This window comes from Malaclemys terrapin, chromosome 6, assembly GCF_027887155.1.
Source record: "Malaclemys terrapin pileata isolate rMalTer1 chromosome 6, rMalTer1.hap1, whole genome shotgun sequence".
In the NCBI taxonomy this organism is placed as follows: Eukaryota; Metazoa; Chordata; order Testudines; family Emydidae; genus Malaclemys; species Malaclemys terrapin.
Window position 1 is genome coordinate 44,093,481 of NC_071510.1, and position 26,125 is coordinate 44,119,605.

At 42.4% G+C, this 26,125-nt stretch overlaps 1 protein-coding gene across 9 annotated transcripts in view; it reads left to right on the forward strand.

Annotated features, from left to right (window-relative positions):
- The window catches only part of NTRK2 (neurotrophic receptor tyrosine kinase 2), a 283,920-nt gene that overhangs the window by 13,318 nt on the left and 244,477 nt on the right, over positions 1-26,125 (forward strand). For 3 of the 9 annotated variants that reach the window (XM_054031463.1, XM_054031464.1, XM_054031465.1), the window contains exons 1-2: positions 1,898-2,863; positions 3,189-3,649. In XM_054031463.1, coding sequence (XP_053887438.1) covers positions 3,438-3,649 — 212 coding nt within the window. In that variant the 5' untranslated portion in view covers positions 1,898-2,863; positions 3,189-3,437. Of the gene's footprint in view, positions 1-1,884; positions 2,864-3,188; positions 3,650-26,125 lie in introns of those variants that run through there. The other 6 variants (XM_054031461.1, XM_054031462.1, XM_054031460.1 and 3 more) reach the window with 6 other exon arrangements.

Here is a 26,125-nt window from a genome sequence, read left to right on the forward strand (position 1 = left end):
TTGTCTTTATTGAATTACATCTTGCTGATTTCAGACCAATTCTCCAATGTCAAAGTCATTTTGAATTCTAATCCTGTTCTTCAAAGTGCTTACAACCCCTCCCTGCTTGGTGTCATCTGCAAATTTTATAAGCATATTCTGCACTCCATTATTCAAGTCAATAATTAAAATATTGAATAGTATTGTCCCAGAACAGATCTCTATGGGATCCCACTAGATATGCCTTCCCAGTTTGATAGTGAACCATTGATAACTACTTTTTAAGTATGGTCTCTCAACCAGTTATGTATCCGCCATATAGTAATTTAATCTAGACCACATTTCCCTAGTTTGCTTATGAGAATGTCAGGTGGCACTTTGTCAAAAGACTTACTAAAATTAAGATATATCACATCTACAGCTTCCCCCCATCTCCTAGGCCAGTAACTCTCTTAAAGAATGAAATTAGGTTGGTTTGGCATGATATTGTTCTTGACAAATCTATGTTGGCTATTCCTTATTACCCTATTATGCTCTATGTGTTTGCAAACTGATTGCTTAATAATTAGTTCAAGTATCTTTCCAGGTATTGAAGTTAGGCTAACTGGTCCCTGGGTCTTCTTTGTTCCCCCTTTTAAGAATAGTTACCATGTTTGCCATGTCATACTTCAGCACATGGCAAGAAGGGGGATGTACTCTTGATAGCAGATTTATATTTGGATAACAATTTTATAACCTTTACACACATTCAAAAGCAATTTAATTTAACCAGATAACACTGTTGGCAATATTTCCAATTTTACCTGTTTATCTTACCTTCAGTCATCCCATTAAAGAGAGGTACAATATCACTAGTTAGTATTAATAGTATGGCTGTGGCTATGCTAATAAAGTGACAGGATTTTTGTATGAAAATGCCAAATCTTGGAGCATGCCCAGTGAGAATTAGATGTTTTCTGAAGCCTGAGCAGACTTACACAGAGTTGAGTGCTCATGCAATTAATAAAAGTGCTATGCCAAGTGCTTTCTAAACATTATGATCACCACTTGATACACACTTCTAAAACAATGCCACTGCAACCTATCTGCCTTTTTAATTCTACACTGAAGTCCTGAGCTGGTTATATAAAAATCCTCAGTTGGTTAATATAAAATTAAGACAAGATAGGGCCTTCAACAGATTTTTTGCAAAATGGCATAAAATCCGAGTACCAAACTGCTTGGACACCAAGTTAGGAGAAATTCAATTAAAGGTGATGCAGTAAATTCACTGGCCTTTGTCAATGTATTTCAATGGAGCTTGGCTGAAGGAGACTAGTGTTGAAGAAGAGGAGGTAACAACGGGATTAGTCATATTGGACCAGATTTTCAGTTAGGTATGTGCTACTGCACTTAATTTACATGTGCAAATCACTGAGGTACGTATGCAAATCAGATATTTGTGTGTACACGTGTTAAGTGCCTGTCTGCCTGCACAGAGACCTAATTTGTGTTCACACATCTATTTGTTCACATAAATTAGAACATCTAATCCCTATTTCCATTTCGGCATTAAAGTGAAACGATAATAGAGCAGTAACATAAATCTGAGTTCCCTTTAAGACCATCAGAAGCACGGTGTAGTGCAGAGCCCAGAGGAAGCAGAAAAGGATGTACACGAAAAGATTAGTAGTAAACTGCACGCAGACTCCTGGCGCATTTCTTTTGCTTGTGGTGTTCAGGTTGTAAACACGCGGCGGCGCCAGAGTTCGCTGAAGTCTGAGGCACTGCGGTGGATTTTCCTGTTCCTTTCAAATTACTGCGGAAAAAAAAATCCTACAGAGCCACTAATGAAAAGGCAAATTCCCAGACAAGGCATTTAAATGTCGCTCATTCATCACATACCTGAGCTCTTAAAACGATTACATTTTATTATACTATCATAAAAGATCACATTCTTTTCAAAAACAATCTTTCTCTTTGCATATGTTTGTGTATTATATGCATATATGCCCCTAGGTAGTGGAGATGTGCAAATCTATAACGCGTATGCTACATTAGCCTAATAGTTACCACCGAGGATGGAAGAGCTGGTGGAAAAGCTGTATATTTTTCCAGTGACTATAACGCAATGTTGCAAGCGCACGGAATGTACATGACACTGTGCGGGACTAACTGCATTCAAAAAGGAAAAAAAAAACAATAAACTGAGCTGTCCAAAACGGTTTCTTAACTAGTTATTATGCTCAGTGAGTCGGACACAGAAAGCCCGTTCGGAGCGATCTATGTAGAAAGCCATAATGTTGATATTAGAAAGTATCTAGCCAAGCCAATGCAACGTGGAGCCCTACGCTGTGGCGAAAAAGGCTCCCTTTCCCATGCACATCACGTCTTCGTGTGTCTTTCTGGGGATGGGAAGGATGCATTGCTGGTGTTCGGAAAATCACGCTTTGATTTCTTACACAGCAAAGCCCGGAGGGTTCAAAAGAGGGACCGTGCTGGTGGTTGACCTCTCTCGGGTGTGTGTGTGTGTGATTGTTTGTATGTGTATAGACTCCAGCTTGCCTATTGGCATCTTGTTCTAGCACCCTCCTCTCTCTCCCCTCCTCTCCATCCCTCCCTCGCCCCTGGTTGCTTTTGTCTTCTTCTTCTTCTTCTTTTTTTTTTTTGGAATTTCAGGCTCATTTTATGGAGTTTCTGCCCCTCTCTGCGTCAGCCCCACGTCACTTTGCCAGCAGCTCCTGAGCTTGGGCTGGAGCTGGAGCCTGGGCTGCTTTATTATCAGCTGGAGGAAGGAGACGGTGCGTAAAGGGCAGAGCCAGGAGCCGCGAGCCCCCCGGCAGCAGCAGCGCGCCGATTCCTCTCCCCCAGGCAGCAGCGGCCGGAGCAGGCAGCGCCCCCGCAGGTAGGAGCATCAGCCACTTGCCCCCTTGCAGCCCCCAGCCCGCCCGGGTGACCCGCTGCCCCCCTCGCCGGGTCCCGCGCGCTCCCCGCTCAGCCCGGCGTTTTGCAGCATCATCGGGAGCCGAGGAGTTGCCGCTGCCCTGGCTGCGCTCGGCGCCGGAGCCGCGTCCCCACTGCAGGGGCAGCTGCCCAGGAGGGAACGGTCCCTGCCCCGGGTGCCCGTCAGGGACCCGCGCTGAGCTCTCGGGGCAGGTTTCTCCTCCTGCCCCCGACGCTGCCGGGGCCAGTCCCGGCTCAGTTCTCACCAGTGTCTCTCTCCCCTCCAGTTCCGCCGCCTCCCGCGCTCGCCCCGAGCGGCTCCGGGGAGCCCGGGCAGGCAGCGGGGAGCGGAGGCGTCGCTCCTGCCCGGCCCAGCGCGCCCATGTGAGCCCAGCCGGGGCCGGCACCGAGCCCTCCCGCAGCAAGATGCCCGAGTCCCAGCAGCTCTGAAGCGCCCAGGACGCTCCGCACACGCCGGGACGGTCGCTGGAGGAGGCCGTCGGGGCATCGGGCAGCGCTGGATTGATCGGGGCAGCATGGTGTCCTGGCGGAGGAGGTGGCAGGGGCCCGGCCTGGCCCGGCTCTGGGGCTTCTGCTGCCTGGTGCTGGGCTCCTGGAGGGCTTTGCTCGCCTGCCCGGCGCCTTGCACATGCAGCGCCTCGCGGATCTGGTGCAGCGAGCCCGCGCCGGGCATCGTGTCCTTCCCGGTCCTGGAGGGGAGCGCCGAGCGGGAGAACATCACCGACATGTGAGTAGCGCAGGGGCTGGGCACTGGCTGCTCCCGCGGGGAAAGCCCCGAGCTAGCGGAGGGGAACCTGCTGGGCACCTGGGATCTGGGCAGAAACGCGGAAGAAATCCTCCACCTGTCTCTCCAGCTCTAATTTTATTTAATTTTCGTTATATTATAATACAGTATTATGCTTGTGTATGTATATTCTCTCTTTCTGTGCATACACACAGACAATACATGTGTGTATCAGATAATTAATATAATTAATCATTTTATTTTTTGTATGTGTATATGTCAATTTGCCTCCCTAGAGAGAGGGAGCGAGAGAGAGTGTATGGGTAAAGAGACTGAGAATCTCCTTAGTATGTAGATATGAGAGAACCACTTACATTTTGTATTGCTTGCCTCTAAGGCTTGCAGAAATGATGCTCACATTTTCCTTGCAGCATCTCTTTTGCAAGTCTCAACAGTAACCAATATTTTTAGTCATTTCGTTATGAGAAGGACACCAACAATAGGAAAGGAGGTTTTGCTTAAGGAAAGATTCTGAACGATCTGTAAGAGGAGAAGTTCTCTGCATTGAAAGGCACTTGCTCAGTAGGAAAATGTGATCGTGGGAAGCCTAAAAGCCTGGTATGATTTAATTTAGACTTGACTTCCCAGAGATATAATTTCGAAACCATTTAGATTATAAATCTTAATTGCCCTTGGTACAGTTTCCTGGGAATAAGTTAGATAATAAAGCAGTATAGTTCACAGATAGTGCTGATTTTAGTACAAGGCCAATGTGTTATCAGAAAATTCTTCTCTGTCAGATTTTTCTTGAGAGAGGCAGTAATGTACATGTAGATATCACTTTATCCTTCTTTTTTACCGATTATTACAGATCAGTAAAGAATTACTACACTACACATATTCCACCTCTCTTCTAGACAATACATTAATTGGGGCCTCTATGTCCCAATTCTATATGTTCTTCCTATTCATGCAAACAGAAAATTTTGATGGGTCACTCTTTCCGCAATCAAAAATTTGACCATTTTGTTTTCTTTGCTTTTTTAAATGGAAGTAGCGCATTCTGACAGAGTAGAATGAGGACTGGCTCCTCACTGGATAGTATGTGTGTAAGCTCCTATTGCACATGCTCCTTTTCTGTAAGGTAGCGAGCAAAGATGCAATGTTGAGTCTGAATGTGAATGCAGAACCACACTCATTTCCCCCTAGTTGTAAGCAAGTATTATACCATGATATTATTTATGGGGCTTTGACAAGTAGGTGCAAGAGGTTTTTCAACTTCAGCCATTGTGAGCCAGACTGCAGTTGAGACCTATGTAGTAGTGGGTTGTGTTCCTGCTTGGGGCCTGATCCTGCATTCTATACTCTGGCAGGCTACCTTCTCATTGAAATGAATAGATGTTTTATCTGAGAAAGGACTGCATGATTAAGACTCAAGGATCCACATTTTGGATAATAGAATTGTAGAAGTTAGAGATGGAAAATACCTCTAAGGCTATCTTGTTCTGCTCATACCTATCCACTGATGTATTGTTCCCTACAGTATTTTTAGTGTACAAGGTACCATGATCTTTTTGCCAAAAACTACATGGAAATCTCTTGCTGTATTTGCCAGTGTGTGCATGGCAGAGGGAAGGGCTGGAGACATTCACTCCTAGTAATGCAGGGCCTACATTTTGTAGATCTATTTATTTTTGAATGCACGTAACAGAATTAAGTATTATTTCTAGGCTATGGCAGGAATGATCATTGCAGATGTTTGTTTAATATTCTGTAGGTTGCTTCTCCTGGAAAAAAAAAATCCTTCCATGCCATGTACCATCACTCTACCATCTTCCTTATTATCAAATATCTTCAATGTAGCAATAACTTAGCAGTTTTTCCTCAGAATTTGAAATCCTCCATTTGAAAAGACAGAGAAAAGAACCCATGTGTAAATATATTTGGCAAGCTTGATCAACTTAGAACATATATTTTGCTGTTTAGATTTTAATTTCTATCAGTTGATTTTTTCCTTTCTGTATTTTTTCATCAGCATCATCATTTGTCTTTCCATATCTTTTCCATTTCCACTATATCACCTTGTGATGTTACATTTTGTTGTGATTGGGGATATAAAAATAACTTCAAATCACTGATTTCCCAGCATACTAGTGCACATATTTAAGATAGAAAACATTTAGACTGTTTTTTAACATCAAATCATGGACAGGCCTTAAGATGCAAACATAAATTAAAAACCAGACTACCATAGCTTTCCTATCATTTCTGTGTGGAAACTCAGCAAGCATTAAACATGCTAGGAATGCATCTTAATATGATACATTTATATAGTCAAAAAAGAGAAAACATTTTGAAACGCTCCACAGCCTGCTGTATTTTAGGTAACAGGATATGATAATGGACTATACTACTCCACTGTATTCAGTAAACTTCAGGTCTGGTTCTGCACTCATATATCATAGCTTTACACTGGCATAACTCCATTGAATTACGGAAGTGTGACAGTAGAATTAGGCCCTTAGTTTCTGGTCATTCCCCTTTTTCTGAAAAACTTGACGCCAACTCTGCATTATTGCACACACCCAACTCTTATTTGGGTACAGATACTACAGTTCTTAGGCAAAACTCCCATTGACTTACAGGGAAGTTTGACTGAGCAAGGACTTTGTGACAGGGACATTTAGCCAGTGGGAATTTTGAGTGTGCAATAACTAAAGGATTAGGTTTTATGTGAAATTACATTAGGTTACACTCATCCATATGCAGAGAGCTGGCTGAGGGCCCTCTGTATGACTTAATTCCTGTGGTGGGACTGTACAAGGTGGAGAATGGGGCAAGCTGTGGGTGGAACAACTGTGCATGGTGAACTCTTGGTTGGCTGCAAATAGGAAGGAGAGGGTTGTGGGGGGATAGCTGGGGCTGGGGCTAGAGGATCCACAAACACCCAGATACAGCAGCCTGAAATCCCAGCATAGAGTGCATAGATTTAGGGGGACTGGACTTTCTATTCCAGCCCATAGGCAAGTGACAGTTTAGAGGCAAATGCCATCTTCCCAGTCCCTACTTAATTCCTTACACAGTGCCTGATCCAAAGCCCACGGGAGTCAGTGGAAAGACCTCCATTGACTTCAATACACTTTTGATCAGGCCCACAAAGTCCAGGCTTTGTGAGGGGAGGGGTGAATTTCTTTCACCCTGTGTGTTCTGCATGATCATCTTCCATGTTGTTTCTTCCTCAGTGATTTGGGCACAAACACATATTTATATTTTAATGAATAAAATAGAAGTATTCTTCAGAATCTTTGCCTATAATTGGATTTGATTTTATCCTGTTACTTAGGGCACTGGCATGTGCTGGAAACATTCTGAAAAGCATGCAGCCACTCTGCTGTACCATAACAGAGTGTAACCTACTTGTGACATGATCGTTTCATAATATTGGTGTTACTGATAAAATAAACTCCAAAGTGAGACTCTGAATTAGAATCATAAAATCAGCCATTGCAGAGCTGCTGCTCACACTAAAGGCAAAAGCAGGAGAGAGCAAAATCCATATATTACAGGCACAATGGAACAGAAATATTTCATTGCAAAATTACTTGAGCTAAAATATCAATAGGATGGTAAATGAGCCTCTTAAGAGTTCTTAGATTTTTAAAGATCTAGTCTAATATAGTAAAATATACAGTTAGGGTATCAGTGTATGTGGTTGTTCATAGCTCTTTCTATCAATATCTCCTTGCAATACAGCATGTTGCTGGCCTAGTTTAGCAGCTCTAAAGTCATGTCATTAACATGCTGATTTATGACTATTCAACTGTTTAAAATTAACTGGTGTATTTAAGAATGAAATACTTGCCAACAAAATAGTAGGTGAGTTTTCAACTCTTCCCCTATAGAATACAGAGTGTATTGTGTGTACGTACATTTAAAAACCACAAAGTAAATTTCTGACGCAATTATATAAACCTCTCTAGGATTGTTAATAAAGAAGCACACTATGTAATTTACATAGTAAATAATTTAATACATCTTCTGAGTGTGTGTTGAAAAAAACCTACTTACATTAACATGAAGTACAGTTCATATTTTTGGTCTTTGTCATTTTGTATTTCTAGTCTCTTGCTGTAGATTACATATAATGTAAAATTGTCTTGAAGGATGCCCAACCCCACTCCCCTCCTTCCACCTTTGGCCCTATAGGATGCTATGGTTTAGCTGGAATTGAAGGTTCTTCCTGATGATTTGGAGACAGGAAGTAACTGGAGGTATCAGGTTGCATATTATTAGAGAGAGTATGGACGATAATGACACTCCTTAACATCCCAGGAGTTAAGAATTTAGCCATGATTCCATTGTAAAACCTGTGTTTGTAGGAGTTTCAGTATCTGTTTTTAATAGTTACCATGAGCTGAAAATTAGCATTTTCAAAAATATGTTTGCCTTTTAGGATATAGGAATTACCAAATTATTACAAGTTTAGTTTTTCTTGTGCAGGTTCCTCTTTGTTTTCCATGTAACCCTTATGAGCCCATTGTTTTAATCCTTGCCCTTCCAGTTAGGGAGAACTGGATGGAATTCCTTTGGAAACTTGGTCAATGCTGGCCCTTAAGAATGGGTTCCTATGAAGTGCTGAATGTTTCCAGAGAAGTGCTGCGTTCCAGAGCTCAGCACCCTCCAGAAAGCATTCAGCACTATGTAGGATTGGGCCTACAAAACATTATCTCTAATCCTGTAAATCCTTACTTGCCCAATAGTTTTATAAAGTCAGTGGGACTACATTAACTACTCATGTAAGTAAAAAGCTGCAGGACTGAGTCCTGCTTATGTTATCTCCACCACAATCCCAGTTCCTTTGCTCCTGAGGAGAAGATTAAGGCCAGGATGGAATTTAAACTGAGTCTTTTTTTCAGTCCAGTGTAGAACAGCAGCCCATTGGGCCAGCCTTCAATATCCAAAGGTTGATATTTTTCAGATAGCATGTGTTTTTTATCTGTATTATCTGGTAGTTTAAGGGGATGCTGTCAGGGAGTTTAGACCCCAAACTTGGGTTTTGTGAAAAATAATTTTACAAAACCTAAAGATAATCAATTTTTTCCCTCTGAATTAATTCTCTAAAGTAACAGCGAAAGCTGCATATTTTGGATATCAGGTTTCCTCCTTCAGTTTTTGCAAACCAATCACTGCAGTATATGAGAACATGAGAACTTGGAAGTACAAATGACTAGTCTAAGGGCTTGTCTATACTTACCGCGCTGGTTCGGCGGCAGGCAATTGAACTTCTGGGTTCGATTTATCGCGTCTAGTCTGGACGCGATAAATCGAACTCAGAAGTGCTCCCCGTCGACTCCGGTAATCCTGCTCGCCGCGAGGAGTACGCGGAGTCGACGGGGGAGCCTGCCTGCCGCGTCTGGACGGCGGTAAGTTCGAACTAAGGTATGTCGACTTCAGCTACGTTATTCACGTAGCTGAAGTTGCGTACCTTAGTTCGATTTGGGGGTTTAGTGTAGACCAAGCCTAATTTTATTGTCCTGCCATAGATAAGTGCAAAAAAGTAAAGAATACATGGAGAAAAAAAAAGAGATCAGTTTTAAAGATTCTTTCTATTTTAATACTTTATTGATGTCAAAGAATTTTTTTTATTCTGAAAGTGTTCCTTTAAAAAGTGAAATGTGCAGGTACAGTGTTCATTGTATGCATTAGTCATTACTTAAGAAGATTTGAAAAACACGAATATAACGGTTGAAAAATCACATGAATCTACTGCCTTGGAAACAGTGTCTCAGTCCTATGCACCTTTCACGTGAACTAAGTCTGCACAAAACAAATGAAAAAACTTAAATTCTTATGTACAGATACTTTTTCACCTGATTTTTTATTATGGTGCTATGAAATCAGAATACAGATGTGAAAGGAGCCATATGAAGTAAACCATATTGTAAATATACATTTGCAATCTACGACACTTAGTATATCTAGAAAAATGACTCATTGCTAATCATGGATGTCAACAGGTACAGTTTCAGAGGGGTAGCTGTGTTAGTCTGAATCTGTAAAAAGCAACAGAGGGTCCTGTGGCACCTTTAAGACTAACAGAAGTATTGGGAGCATAAGCTTTCGTGGGTAAGAACCTCACTTCTTCAGATGCAAGAAGTGAGGTTCTTACCCATGAAAGCTTATGCTCCCAATACTTCTGTTAGTCTTAAAGGTGCCACAGGACCCTCTGTTGCTTTTAACAGGTACAGTTGAAACAGCTGAACATGCACATAAATTATGTTCAATACCTGATCATCTGCATCTGTTGCTGACATCTATTGTCACCAGTTGGTCCTTTTTCTAGTGTAGATCAATCCAGATGGTGATGTACTTCTGCTTTATAGATTCATAGATTCTAGGACTGGAAGGGACCTTAAGAGGTCATCGAGTCCAGGCCCCTGCCCTCATGGCAGGACCAAATACAGTCTAGACCATCCCTGATAGACATTTATCTAACCTACTCTTAAATATCTGCAGAGATGGAGATTCCACAACCTCCCTAGGCAATTTATTCCAGTGTTTAACCACCCTGACAGGAACTTTTTCCTAATGTCCAACCTAAACCTCCCTTGCTGCTCCCTTGTCCAAGGCCTGAATAAACAAGTTATGCCCAGACATAAGTGGGGGTAGAATTCTCGCCCTGCAACTAGACCCACGGGTGCAAGACTCCTGTGAAGCAAATCTGTGTTACTACAGTCTATAGTCTGTGGAGCTCAGATCTGCAAGGTGCTAATAACTCTGGCCCTGATCCAGCAAAGTACTTAAGCATATCCTTAACTTTAAGGAGATGCATGGTTACAGATTCTCTCTCCACTGAAGTTAGCAGCAAAACTTCTAGTGACTTCAATGGGACAAATATTTGGCCCAGTGTATAGAGCAGGGGTTCTCAACCTTTTTCTTTCTGAGGCCCCCCCCAACATCCTATTAAAAACTCCACAGCCCACTTGTGCCACAACTGTTTTTCTGCATATAAAAGCTATGACCAGTGTCAGGGGATAGCAAGCAGAACAACTCCTGGAGCCCCATGCCACAGGGGGCCCCATGAAGCTCAGTTGCTCAGGCTTCAGCTTTAGCCCTGGTTGGCAGGACTTGAGGCCCTGGGCCTCATCCCCATGCAGTGGGGCTTCGGCTTTCTGCCCTGGGTGCCAGCAAGTCTAATGTCGGCCCTGCTTGGCGGACCCCCTGAAACCTGCTTGTGGCACCCCAGGGGTCCCCGGACTCCTGGTTGAGAACCACTGGTATAGAGCATATGTGCGGCAACATATTGGCTGAGCAGAATGAACTAAGGATGAAAGGAAGAAGCCTGATCACTAAATTTCCTGGCTTTTCTGAGTTTAGCAGGGAAGAGATCTTGTCAAGAGTTTTGAGCCCAGAATTCGGCTAACTTTTTAAAGTTCTTTTTTAACTCTGACCTTTTTTTTTTAATCTGAAGATTAAATATGTAGTGACAACATAAAATGAATTTAAATGAATATCAAATTAAGTATCAGAAGGGGTACTGCATCAATTGCTTTATTTATTTTCATATTAATTTTCGTAAGGGCCTGACCAAGTGGGAGGACTCTCATTGACTTCAATGAGCATTGGATTGAATCCTGCATTTTCCTGTTTATCTGTAGCTACTGCAGATTCTGAAGTGCTGTAGAATGCAAGGGTCTTGTAGAAGAAGTTAGGTCAGTTTTGCTGTGGCGTACATGGGCCTTGGATAACAACATGAAACACAAGACACTATCATTATGAATTAAAAGGTTGGAGGATTAGGACAACTTATTCTGATTTTCTGGAAGGGATAAGTCTGGATAAATGTTTAGCTGCCTAATTCAGGTTCCAAACACACCCCGACACAGGGCTAGTCTACACTACAGTGCTACATCAACACAGCTGCACTGATGCAGCTGCATTGCTGTAGCATGTTTGGTGAAGATGCGCTGTGCCAATGGAAGACCTCCCACCAGCATATTTACTTCAACTCAGTGAGAAGCGTAAGTTATGTTGGCAGGAAAACATCTCCTGCTGACATAGCGCCAGTGTGGACAGTGTGAAACTTGCATTGCTTGGGGGAGGAAGGAGCCTTTTTTCACACCCCTGAGCGAGGTAAGTTAGATTGGCGTAAACCTACCCAATGTGAACGCTGTCAGATCTTTAGGTAAGACCCTTTTCTCCCTAAGGAAGTGCGTGGATGCTGCAGTCCTTATGTGCTTTCAAATAACAATTCATTTGGTTATTGCACTCTCTAGGAGGTGGCATGTTCCTGTGCACATTCTGCTTTGTGCTCACCTGTTCCTATACATTGAGGCAGATCATCCTGTAAGGCAGCAGAATGTGACAGAACACTGCCTTTGATGTGGCAAATTGAAGGTGCTTTCAGCGCTCTGTGAAGTAGGAAAGAGGCAGGAATCTCAAACAGGGGGAGAGAAAGGGTATGTTTACACAGCAGGTGGGAACGTGCTGTGGCAGCCAGACACCCACTAGCGCTGCTGGAGCTAGTGTGCTAAAGGTAGCAGTGAAAAGGGAAGATTGCTAAGGTTTGTATGGGACAATCTGTCAGAGGGTTCTGACTGAATTATTTTTGGCCAAGTTTGCAAAAGCCTTACGATCAACTTGTTGGCTTTTATAAGTCTCTCTGTAGTGCAGTAATTTTTGAACTTTGAATCTGATCAATTCCAGAATTTCTGGTGATGTTCTAGGCATCAATGGCTAGAACCCTACTGACTTTGAGGAAAACTGAAAAACCAAAAGAGGGAGACTGGGGAAGACCCTGCCACCTGATTAACATAAACAGATCAATAGATCAAACAGCTGGTTGATGGCATCCATTAACACTTTCCAGTATAACAATATCCCTGCTCCTCTCTGCCTGTCCTCCCAATAGAGTTTAACTTCTTGACACCCTGAATGATTTATCTTGTGGGGATGAGGGTGGAAAGGGGAGAACGGGAAGGTATAGGGGGAATAGGGTGACCAGATGTCCCGATTTTATAGGGACAGTCCCGATTTTTAGGTCTTTTTCTTATATAGGATCCTATTACCCCCCACCCCGTGTCCCAATTTTTCACACTTGCTGTCTGGTTACCCTAGGGGGGAACTGGGGAATTGAGGCAGACACACAGCCTCTGGTGCGTGAAGGAGGGAGACAGACTGGGGAACTGGAGACAGTACAGGCAGGGTGGGGAAGGAGGATACACAGAGGTCCTAGAATCAGGGGAAATGGGGGAGGAGAGACAGCCTCTGGTGTGGGGGAAGGGAGTAATGGGGGTGCATGGAGAGCCCCTGGTTGTGGCGGAATGGGGAACCATGGCGTGGGAGGAGGGGGATAAGCAGGGCACACAGAACCCCTGCCATAGGGGTGGGTATAATGTTGGACCCTGGAATGGGAGGATGGGGGAATGGAAAGCACACAAACCCTGGTGGAGGTGGAGATTGGGGGACCTTGATATAGGGATAAGGGGGAACACAGAGCCCCTGGCATGGGAGAAAGGTGGGATGGGAGAGAGAATGGGGGGCACACAGAGCTGCTGGCATGAGGGGAGAATGAGGAACTCAGGTACTGGAGGTGGAGAGACTAGGGGGCACATATAGAACCCCTGGCAGGGGGAGATTGGCAAGTGGTGGTGGAGGTTTGGGGGGCACAAAAACCCCTATCTCAGGGTGAGGGGGAAAATGGGGGGCACACAAGTCCCAGATGTGAGGGAGGGAATGGGGGAAGTTGCAGGTAGTCTCTGAAATAGAGGGGGATGGGAAGGTGGTCCACAGGGAGCTTGGGAGGGGATGGAGGGAGACAGAAGAACCCTGTGTGTACAATGAGTTCAGCCTATACAAGCTGTGAAGTATGTGATCCCTAGTATAAAAATTAGTTTGAGAAAATTAATGAGCACATACTGACCCCGATCCTGCAAATGCACATGCTTATTTTTACTACCGTGAATAGCCTTTTTGACTTCAGTGGGACTACTCATTGTAGCAAAATTAAGCACGTGTGTTTGCAAGATTAAGCCCAATGTAAATATCTGTTTAATACAACATAGGGTGTATGTATTTAAAAAGCTGTGAAAGTCCTCTAGGTTAGATCCCATTGTTGGGTTACAAATATATGGAGACAGCTTGAGTTTGCACTGGGGTTTGCAAGCTCTGAAGTGGAAAATCTTTGGGCTTGATAGGACTTGGTTTTCTCATAGCTGAACCTCATTCAAATCAGGGGGCATGTTACAGGTTCAGAGGGTTCTCAGAGAATTCTCTGGAGACAGAAGTTATATGAGTGGCTGTCCTGTTGCAATCAAGTCCTGCTTCTTCTGGGGGCCTGGTGGCTGGTATAGCTGTAGAATGGGCACCACCTCTCCCAGGAACCAGTGCTGCCCTTCAGTAGGGTGAATCCTCCTTGCTAGCACCGATATGCTTCTGGGGAGAGAGAAAAGTATACTCTCCTGCCACCTACAAGGGTGGCTGCAGGGCTAAATATGTCTAGTTGTACCTTTTAAAAGTCGCTTTATTCTAAATATGCTGCAGTGTCAGTTATTCTCTGCTGTTGGTTTTACCTTTTCGTTCACAGAGGGACTCGATCCTGTTCTTACTAATTGCAAAGCTACAGCAACATTAAAGACTGCCATCTTGAATGAATGAAAATGACAAAGTTCCTCAGGTTTTAATTTCTGTCTACAGCATCCATTTTTAAATGATATGTTTACTTACATAACAGTGGCTGCTCCTTCTGGTGCCTCAAAGGATGCTTGGAAATATTGTAACTATTTTTATTGCTGCACTCTTTTTACTATGTTTTTGTCATACGCTGCCTCCTGAAAAGCAGAAAAGCTTCAGAAGAGCAAGAAAAGGTGACAGAAACGCTGCACCAAGTGTGCAGTATGTTTAAATGCCTCAAATATAGGGTTCTGGTTGCCAGCAGTGTGCCACATCATGAGAATTACCAATGCTTTTCTATTCTAATTGATGGGGAAAGGATGGCCCTGGGGTTTTAAGGTATGAAATGTAGGGCAGGAATTTTGGGTTCAGCTCCTGGTTCTACAACACACTTCTGGTGTGACCCTAGGCAAATGACTTCATTTCTCTGTACATCAGTTCCCCATCTGTGGAATGGGGAGAGAAATAACTTTCTGACATCACAGATGTGCTGTGAAACTAAATTCATTAGTGATTGGGAGGTGCTCAGATTCTAGTGATTGTTTATAAGTAGATAGTTTTAATGTGGTGTAATTGATACTGTTTAGATAAATTATAGTTGATGTGTTGTATTATTATTTAATGTTTGGCTTGTAGCGATTAACTGAAGTGCAATGTTAGTTTTGGTCAGTGTGGAGTGCCAAACTGGAGGGGGAAGAGGTGCTGAGAGCAGAGGATGACAGAGAGCTTGATTTTCGGGCGAAGTGGCAACATGCAATCCCATTCCTCAGCTTCTACAATCAGTACTGTATTAGTGTTGCTCTTGCTTATTAAGGTACTTTTTGTTATGTGCCATGTTAATCCTCTAACTCTTTGTGTTAAACCTCACTTATTTGAAGGAGACAGAAAAAAATAAACTCTGCGACTTCATTCTTGTTTTGACTTTGTCCTTGTCCACCAAACTCAGGAAGATGAAGTACCCATTGCCTCACAAGGTCAGACAACCCTGGCTTAACCTATTCCATATGCTAGCGAGCAGGTAGAAAGCCAATAGTACAAAACTATTTTAGGTCAAGTGACCCTGTCTCTGAACTGCAGTTTGGTAATCCAAGGGTGTAATTATATATTTTCCAGTGTTTTATTTGTTTTATTACCATATCTAAAGACAGACTGTACAATATTTTGAAATCCATCTATTTGTTATTGTTTATTTGATTTAGAATGAATTATGACCGCATGCCTGGCACTGCACAGGACACAACTGCCAGTACCTAGCCTACAACCCGTAAAATCTAGAAGAAAGTTAAAACACATTGGGTGACCCAGAGGAAGAAGTAACTGCATAAAATTAATGTTATATTCTTAATCAGGTTCCTGGGCTTAGTTTTGTGGTGTAGCTGCATGGGAGAGTGATACATGTTGCCTCACTCCTGTTTGCTTTTTTATGACTAAGGCCTAGATCCTACAATTTATTCCATTCGCAGTCAGTGGGACTCTGTGCATTCACATAGGATAGGTTTCAGGTTTGGGGCTCAACTCTAGTGGTTATTCACAAAAGTTCAGAAAGGTTATTTTAGCTCCTTTTCCACCTTTGTCACACATTTTTGTATCCCTCTTAGTCCTCAGCAAAAGTTGCTGTCAGGAAAATAGGCATCAGGGTGTTTATTTTTTAAAAAATTGAAGTTAGACTTCAACCCATTTGTTGATAACCATTCAATTTAAAGCCGCTCTTTCACCTATTTTAAATGCAACTATTTTATTTATTAAAATGAAAACAAGTTGCAGGCAATAGATCTGGGGCCACATCCTGCCCTCAGGATCCCACATATATCTGAGAACATAATTTAGATCGTGTTGCTTAATACTACCATACAGCCAGACCCTGGAAATGGGTGCACAGCCAGAGCCATTAGGCTGTATCCTCAGGCTACATCCTCACTGCGGGGGGAGAGGGGGGTTGTCGATTTAAGATACGCAAATTCAGCTACGCTATTCGCGTAGCTGAATTGGACGTATCGGAGCCGACTTACCCGGCTGTGAGGACGGCGGCAAATCGACCTCCGCGGCTCCCCCATTGCCAGCGCTTACTCCTACCTCCGCTGGTGGAGTACAAGCATTGATTCGGGGATCGATTGTCACGTCCCGACGAGACACGATAATTCGATTCCCGAGAGATCAATTTCTACCCGCCGATTCAGGCAGGTAGTGTAGACGTAGCCTTAGAGTAGTGCCATTGGGACAGATTCCTTAGCCCTGAGCTATGGTAGCTGTTACTGCCACAACAATCTACCATTAGTTCTAGCAGTAGCTCTACATATTTCTATGCCTGTCACAGCCCTTGCTATCTGATGAGATTTCATAGGTTGGGGGTAGCTATCATTCACTAATTTTGAAGATAAAATAACTGAGAGCTTGTACAAGGTCACTACCCGTAGGCTGAGTTGGGACTGGAACCCAAAGGTCTAATAGAGTTAAGTCTCTTCCTGTTTGTTACACAGTCTTTCAGAAGGAGTATGTCAAATTAGGTGCTTGTGTAACCAAAACTAACTGTGTGTGGTTCTGTGTCACCCTCTAGCAACTAATCACATTTAGAGGTTAATAACTCTTCTACTACTTCTGTGATAAGAGAGTCTGTTCTTTAGTTCAAGCAACAGAAACTCATGCTTTTACCTCCAGAAGTTCAATCCCCTGCATATAACCCAAACAGAGGTGGTATTACATATGGTGGTGCTGTCTGTAACCACTAGGCCACAATCTGCTTCCAGGGCCAGGAACAGAGAAGCCAAGAATCCTGATGCCCAATGCACTGTGCTGTCTTACAAATATTTGTGTGACCCACTCACAATGTGTGGTGTGTCTCCTTCTGTGGAGTGGTCCACATATAACGTAACAGCATGTCTTACTTTACTGGTTACTCCTATAACTAAAATAGGTTGGTTTGTGCTATGGATTTGAAGGATGTGTGTGCAAACCCTCTTAATACTAAGAGTTAGGATAAGGACACTGACATCATTCTGGGAGTGATTTTATACTGCAAAATATTTGTATGTAAAAACGAATTTAGATGTGCTAGTATTTGTTTTTTGTTATTATAGCATTTTTATTATTTGTAACTGCCTAATAGTAGTGGTCCCTTTAAGAACAGGATGTGACAGATTTAGTTTGTGTGTGACTGACAGCATTGTGTGGGAGATTTTGCCTGTGCATCCAAGAGAGTGTAAGATCCTGTCTGTGCAAGCTCAGAAAGATCAGAATGTTATTAAATAAACTCTCCAAAAAGTAAGCCTCATTACTGAAAATATAACATTAGCACTTTTGGGAGACAAGATGCTTCTGGGCATTGTTAATGAGCTATAGAGCCTTTCATCTGAAGGTCACCAATTTGAATCCAGCCCTACTCAGCCAGGATTAAAAGTTGTTCCCATCTAATGGCTTGTCTACACAACAGACTTTTGCTGACACAAATTACATCAGCATAAAGCCAATACAATTACTATATCGCTTGTGCATATGCATACTTGGCTTCTTGCATCAACATTGTGTGTACTGACCACAAGCATGGGCGGCGGCATGTCTATGGCTCAGCACTAGATCAACTCTTGGCCTCCCTGGACTTTTGATATGCCTGATGTAGTTCCTTTGCTTTCACAGAGCACTGCTACTGGTCCCTGTTGTACCCCTTCTCCAGCATCCCCTATGCAATCTGCTCATAGAGGTCCATGTTTCTATGGCTGGTCTGTAGCTGTGCTTACACAGCATCTTTTCCCCATGGGCCCAGGAGATCCAATATCTCCTGTCTGCTCCAAGCCAGAGTGCATATGGAGTGTGTAGCCAGCATGGTCAGCTGGGCAGTTGCACACAACAATGGAGAGCTGCGAGGTGTGCTCACCAAGATGGATAATTAAGGCATTTCAAAAAGTTGCAGGATTTTAAAGGTGGGGGGTAGGGCTTCTGGTCTCCATGACTCTTGAGCAGTGGAGTTCACAATTGTGACTAGACCGGTCAGTGTTGGGCATTGGTGATAGCTGCTGGAGGACTGTTAGGGTCGACATAGGTAATGCATTGTCTACATTTGCACTACATCAACATTGGCTGTGGCTCAATGCTGCTTGGGGAGATGGCATTACTGAGTCAGCGTAATGGAAAGCTTACATCAGTGGGAGACAGACAAATTTAAGTGTAGACACATGCACAACTAGGTGGACACAAGGCAGCTTATGTCTACCTAACTTTGTTGTGTAGACCAGGACAAAGAGATGTTTGGTAGACCCTCAGTGAGGTGACATGGTGGCTCCTATATCACAAACTAACTTCTGTGTTTTGCACTACCCTGTAAGCTTTACAGGTCATGGGCAGTCTCTTGCTATGCGTTTGTACAGAGTCGAGCACAATGGGGCCCCAATCTCAGCTGGGTCCTCTAGTGAGAGCTCCTGTAATAGGGACCAAACTCACTGTACTCACTAAACATTTGTCAAGTTGGCAATGCTGTAAAGCTGCCTGTCAAGGCTGTATCCCCACTTTGAACTTTAGGGTACAATGTGGGGGTCTGCATGAAGACTTCTAAGCTTAACTACCAGCTTAGCTCTTGTCCGCTGCCACCATCTCAAGCTAATTCCCTTCCCTGGGAAGCCTTGAGAAACCTTTCACCAATTCCCTGGTGAATACAGATCCAAACCCCTTGGATCTTAAAACAAGGAGAAATTAACCATTCCCCTCCTTCCTCCCACCAACTCCTGGTGAATACAGATCCAACCCCCTTGGATCTAAAAACAAGGAAAAATCAATCAGGTTCTTAAAAAGAAGGCTTTTAATTAAAGAAAAAGGTAAAAATTATCTTTGTAAAATCAGTATGGAATATAACTTTACAGGGTAATCAAACTTAAAGAGCTCAAAGGACTCCCCTCTAGTCTTAGGTTCAAAGTACAGCAAACAAAGATAAACACTCTAGTAAAAGGTACATTTACAAGTTGAGAAAACAAAGTAAAACTAAGATGCCTTGCCTGGCTATTTACTTACAAGTTTGAAATAGGAGAGACTTGTTTAGAAAGATGTGGAGAACCTGGATTGATGTCTGGTCCCTCTCAGTTCCAAGAGCGAACAAAAACCCAAACAAAGAGCACAAACAAAAGCCTTCCCCCCCGCCCCAAGATTTGAAAGTATCTTGTCCCCTTATTGGTCCTTTGGGTCAGATGCCAGCCAGGTACCTGAGCTTCTTAACCCTTTACAGGGAAAAGGATTTTGGAGTCTCTGGCCAGGAGGGATTTTATAGTACTGTACACAGGACAGCTGTTACACCCTTCCCTTTATAGTTATGACACTGCCACACCCACAATGGGGACGAGCAGGGGGAGTTCAAACATCAGAAGACAGACCAAAGTACATGGTTTAATCTTTTTTTTTTTTTTATAAAAGCCTCATGATTTTTAGGTCAGTCTCATGATTTTGGCGGGGTTTCTGACTCTGACTTTTGAACTTCTGGGGTAGGCAGTACTGGGTATGCACAATAAAATCCCATTGTTTTTCTTAGGGTTTTCTTTTATTTATTTAGATTAATACAGAACATAAATCATGCCAGTCCAGGGTCTAGGGCACCTTTGTCCTATATTAATAATACAAGCCGACTAATGCAGACAGAAATAGAGCATCTTGCCAAAACCAAGAAGTGGGGGTGGAATAACCCTGCCAGCCAGAGATACCAACTGTAAGTGCATATATCTCAATTCCTCTAGAAAAGACTGGGAAAAGGGATTAGACATGCAGTACGCTCTGATGGTTAACAGACATGGGCTATGTTGGACCGTATGGGGAGGAGAGTGAGTTCCAAAGCTCAGGTGTCTTAGATGAAGATGTACAAATACACAAAGTTCTTTTTTGTTCTGTAATGTTCATAATCTATACTTTTGTAAATGGTATCAGCAAATAGTGAGAGTGCTCTGTAGGCGAAGCTTCCTAATAAGAGATTTGCCAAAAATCTTAAAAATTTAGATATAAACAATAGCATGTTTGAATATTTTGTCCATAATGTATTACAGTATTTTATGGCAGAATTGGTTGACTCCTAATATTAAGGCTTTATCACATTTCACTGATTGTAGCCTTAGTTTTTTAAAATAGCTTACTGGAATTTTCAGAATTTTACTATGTACTCTGTGCAAATACGCTAACCTGATAATAGACAGGGATACATGGGAAGAGTATCTAGATAAGAATCTCATCTATCTAAGGGCTTGTCTATGCGACACCTTAATGCGCACCAGCAGGGATGTAAATTCTAACGCATTTTAGTGTGTTGTGCACTAACTGGTATCTGTGGACCTGGCTGGTGCACACTGAAAGTTCCCTAGTGTTCATTAATGTAGTTCCATTTCAAACAGTACTACATCAACATGCACTAAGGTACATATAGTGCATGCCACCAGGGTCCACGTGGCCAGTTAGTGCACGACACACTGGTACCCATTAGAATTTACACCCCTGCTAGTACACACGAAGGGCACTGTATAGACAAGTGTTTAGGGTTATGTACCAGTGCCCATTACACCACAAAGTAAACTAGATTGGCTATATCAAAATCCATAGTGGGCTTCTTTGAGCCTCTGGCTTTTCTCCCTTTTGAGATTGTAGAAAGTCCTTCTGGGGGTTAATGGTTTTGTTTCTTGAGATATGGGGTGGTCAGTGTAGTGAATTCTAGTTCTGTTGGTAACACTGCTGTCAATTAGAAGACACTCATAGAAATACATTAGAGCAGGATCAAGCCTGTATATTTGTAGAGGACCTGCTATCTGTCTGTCTGTCTATGTATTTAGACTGTGATAAGTGTCATGGTATTGGAGCATCTTCCAGGGGGTATATCTAATTAGGAGTCTGATCCTACACCTAGAGATTCCCTGTTTGAGTAAGGGTTGCATTATTGGGCCCTAGATGCATAGCTGTCCCTAGGGTACGGTGAATTGGGGTGACCACTCTGGGCCCCTCGCTTTGGGGGGCCTTGCAGGCTGGCATGATTGGCCGGCGTGGTCGGTCCCGGAAGTGACGGGTCAGTCCTGGAAGTGATGGATTCATCACTTCCGCCCTGCGCCTCCCCCCCCCCCCCAAGGGACGGCCCTGCTTAAAGTTTTGATAGACAAGGTTCATACAAATATTTTCTTCGTTTTCAATCCATGTGAGTTCACACCCCCTTAGTCTTGTTTTTGAGTCCTGGCTTCAAAGGAGCTCAAAATGCAACTCATTTGAAACTGCCAAGTTTCATCTGGTGTGTCACATCTGCATATTTTGCATGATTTTCATGCGTACTCATAAATCAGCCCAGGTTTGCTGAAAAGGTTAATAAATGTTAGCAAACCTTCTGATGAACCTTGTCTGACATTTCAGTTTGTAACAAAATACAACATTGGGGAGCTTTGCATGGTTTAACATTTCATACATATCTAGTGCTAATGCATTCTTCTAGCACAGACTAGAAACATATTTGACCTGCCAGTCTATGATGAGGTTCATCTAGTCTAGTTCAAGGTCTGGAGTGCTCTGCTCTTCTCCCCAAAGGACTGGACAAAAAATAACCTGTGGTGAAAGTTCCCCTGAAGCCCAGAAACTCGTCACTGACTGTTCACCAGGGAATGTTTATTCATTTTGTTTTCAAAACTTCCCCCAGCAGTATGAACCAAAGCTTGCTGTTCTTTTTTCTTTATTTCTTTCTTTAGTGTTAGGAAATATGTTTCCCATAAAAGGTATTTTCTGGCAGCAGAAATACTACTGGAGCTGAATTACAGTATTATTCCCTTGTATCTAAGTAGTTAATATTAGTGCACTTCTGGTTTTTAACAAAATCCTTGCAGCTCCAAACAGAGGGTTTTTAAATTATTTTTAATTTATATTATTTTAATATTTAAATTATATTTATATTTAATTTAATTTATTATTAATTAAGTAATTTAAATTATATTTGTCCAGAGAAAATGGAGTAAATCAAATAAATTAAGGGGACATGCTTCAGCTAACCAAATGTTTTCAGACTTAGGAAAGGAATATGAACATATCACATTTGAAAATTTAGAATGAATCCTTTTTTTTCTGAACTATTCAAATGCAAAATGAGAGTATCCAGTTCTGAGAGCTCATTCTTAATCTTAATCTTTAATCAAATGCAAAAGAATCCAAATTGTTTTAAAGACTGAAAAATATATTGTTTTCATGCTCACATAATTTAGACATGGTTCTGCTGATTTTCTGCAGTTTTCCCAAATGTTTCACCTTTGTGCTGAGCAAAAGTAGAATATGCTCCAGTTCAAAAGGAAAATCTTTGAAAAAGTTATATGTCTTTGAACATAAGATTTAAAATGGGCTTGCAATAGTGAGATATGAGTATGTGATGTTATACAATTTGAATTGTGTTGAGGTGAACAACTTGATGTGGATTGAAGTATAAAATCAGTATGAAATGCGATTCTGAATGTCTTTATCAGAATTAATAGGCCTCATAATGGCCATGGGGAGATGAAATTAGAGGTCTGGAAACAACTATTGTTAACTGATGAATCATTCAAGTAGGAGAGAGATTTGGTTGTAGTGTGATCCAAGGAACAGTATTGCTGACTGCTGAGGATTCAATTTGGAGCTGTAATTGGTATATGTGTTCTGATTGGTTAATATCTTTCCAAATCTCAATATTGTTATACTGTGCTGCAGTGTACAGTGGGATCTTCTGACTTATCACATGACTTCAGCCAGTCATGGAGTATGGATATTTTTCTTGTATGTTGCACTAAAAAATGTTCATTTAAGAGAAAGGGTGAGTATTCTTAAGGCCAGGCAAGCACATTACATTTCTCAACATCGCCCACTGAAAGTCAGAGCTTTTAGGAATATTAATGTATAATGATAAGTAGCATCAAGGTAGAGTACTTGTGAAGATGGTAAAAATAGTTTCCAGTCAGATAAGAGCTTTTATCTCAAACCTCTCTCTGGCTTAAACAAAGGATTATCTTATTCACTTCCCCTCCTAGTATACGTGCTACAGTAGCCGTATCTCTGTCTTTCTCTCAGCTATGAAATAGCTTTAAAGATTTAATCAAATAAAGTGTTCAGCAAAAGATAAAATGGGTAGTAAGAGGACACAACCTGTTTGTGGTAAGCTACAACTGTCCATTTCCTTTCCGTAGGGCTTCGTAACACTATGATTTGCCTTTCTATGATGACCTGTGTTAAGGGTGTTGTGTAAAAAGAGGCTGTACTGCAGTGGTTGCTTTGAGAGGAATTCTGGTTAACGCAGCCTGAATTTTGTCCTGGGACTCCGACATCATGCATGCAGTTGTGGCAACTCCTCCACTCCTTTCAGTTCAGGCGGCTGGTGCAGAGGGGTAATGCCATAGCCCAGCCCTCTTGGAAAAGCTAGCACCAGCACTGGGATGATGCAGTGGCTTGACCTTCTCCAGAGGCACAATTATTGCTATTACCATAGTACCTAGGAGCCCTAGTCCTAGACCAGGACCCATCATCCTAGGTGTTGTACAAACACAGAACAAAGCCTGTCCCTGCCCCAGAGCTTACAGTCTAACTTGGTGTGAGTGGGCTCCTTTTGACCTCATACTATTCATTGAACCTGAAATTTGTCCCCTCATTTCAAGGGTGCTGGAACAATTTGTATAGTAGGGGTGCTGAAAGCCATTGAACCAAACTGTAAACTCTGTGTATGACAGAAACCACTTCAATTCAGGGAGTGTGGCAGGACCCCCAGCACCACTAATTCCAGCAGCCATGCCTCATTCTGTAAAGGAACAAAACTGTTAGATTATACTGTTGATTTTATGTATTGTGCATTTAAGACCAGATCTTTGGCTGGTGTAAAGGATTCACTTCAGTGGATTTACACATGCTGATTTACACGTGCTGATTAAGTTCCAGTTATCAGAGTGTTATCCCACATTCTCATAGTGGGAGGTGCTGATGGAATAAATAAATGCTTTTATGATTCGAATTGGAATGGCTGATCTTTATGGTGTGTTATGTGGTATTGTAGAGTTATGTAAGTGTATTTAGCAACTACAACTTTGTTGCAGGCTTGATCTTCAGCTAAAATTGGTTGCCCCATCTCTCTTACCCTGATTCTATGTCCTTTCTGGTTCCGCCTTCCATGCCCCTGCATATATCTTCCTAAATTCCTGTGCCTTGATATTTCTCTCCAGTCTTCTCCCAGTCTAACTATGGTACTAATTATTGATTGAACACTGACCACATAGTGGGGGATGTGGCTCTGAAACCTCACAGCCATATTCACTACACCTAGAACTGAGCAGCAGGTTGTGATGTTTTGCTCAGGCCATGCAGAACTGTGAGCCACTGTGTTACTGCTCTGCCTCACCAAGAAAGAGCTTTGCTGCTGCTAAGCTGTGTGTCAGCTCTCTGGCACACCAGTTCATCTGCCTTGCCAGCAAACTCTTCAGGCCTCTGCCAGTCTAATCCTTGCCCATGCTGGTAACAATCAGTGAACCCCAATCCCCCAAGTTCCCTCTCACTGGACACTCACAGAAGTTATTAATTTCACTGCCTCCAAAAAGACAGAGCACATGGCAACCTGTTAGGTTAGCTGAAGACTTACACTTCTCTTCCATATAACAATACTGAGAAATGTTCTTGTAATAAAACAATAAGTTTTATTAACAAACAGAGGTTTAAATGATTTCAAATAAGAGTGAAAGAGAGATGAAAGGTTACAAAGACAACAAAATGTGCTGTCTAGTGACTAAAACTTATGTTAGCAAGTTACAATCTTTGTCTAAGCAAGTTTCTCATCTACAGTCAGTTCTCAGAGACTTCCACCACCTGGGTTGAAAGACCCATTTTTCTCAGTTTTCAAGGCCTCTTTTCTCCCTCAGGTGAGGATGCCAAAACGACTTTCTGTTTCTGCCTGTATTTCTCAAAGTCCATTGTCTCTGTTTCAAGAGCCAGGAAGGCTTCCTGAGGGTACAGCTTCCATCCCCCATCGTGGTTGTTAAGTGGTCATTTCCCCCATTTTCTAGTTTGATGGCTTTGTTTACCTTATATGTAAATGTACTTTCATTGTTTCTGGCCTTGCCTTGCTCAATTTACATTGGAGACACAGTCAAGCAGGTGAAACAACATTCCTTTGTCTAGGACAGCTGGGATTATGCACTGCTTGCCAACCATATTTTAAGAACATATTTTCCAGCACACATCTACTATTCTTTATACACCACCATACACACCTCCCACAATAATACTATCCATTTGCATATAACGCATTACATGCTACCTTTTAGATACAGATCATGACTACAGTATGTTGAGGCAATGAGTGTGTCAGATCTGATGTGAGTTAAGGTATAGTGTGCCCGCTGCCAGTTGGCATTGAGGGGCTTCCAAGGTCACACAGGTAGAGGAAGATTCTGAATGACATCCCCTGTCATGCTTGAATATAGTTTCACAGAGAATGGGAAGATCTGCCTGATGGGAGGATTTCATTATCCATCATCTTTAATATGTTATTCATTGTTTTTGGATTGGCCCTTAATGAGTTTCAAGAGTTTAAATCAGATTGGTTTATAAAATCCATGGGATAACAAGGTTATGTAAGGAACTCTGTATTCTTTTATTATTTTACAATGGCTTCACTGTATTACTCTTATCCCAAGAAATCCTGCAGAGCCATCACTGTCATTTGATGCTCATATCTGCTACATTGGTGACACATAAAGAGGTTCCTGGGGCATAGTGGCGTTGGCTGATGCTTTTGATCTATCATGATGCTTTCTCCTTTTGTTGTGTTATATTCAGCTGGGGCTCATCGTATGCATAATACAACCAAGAATGATT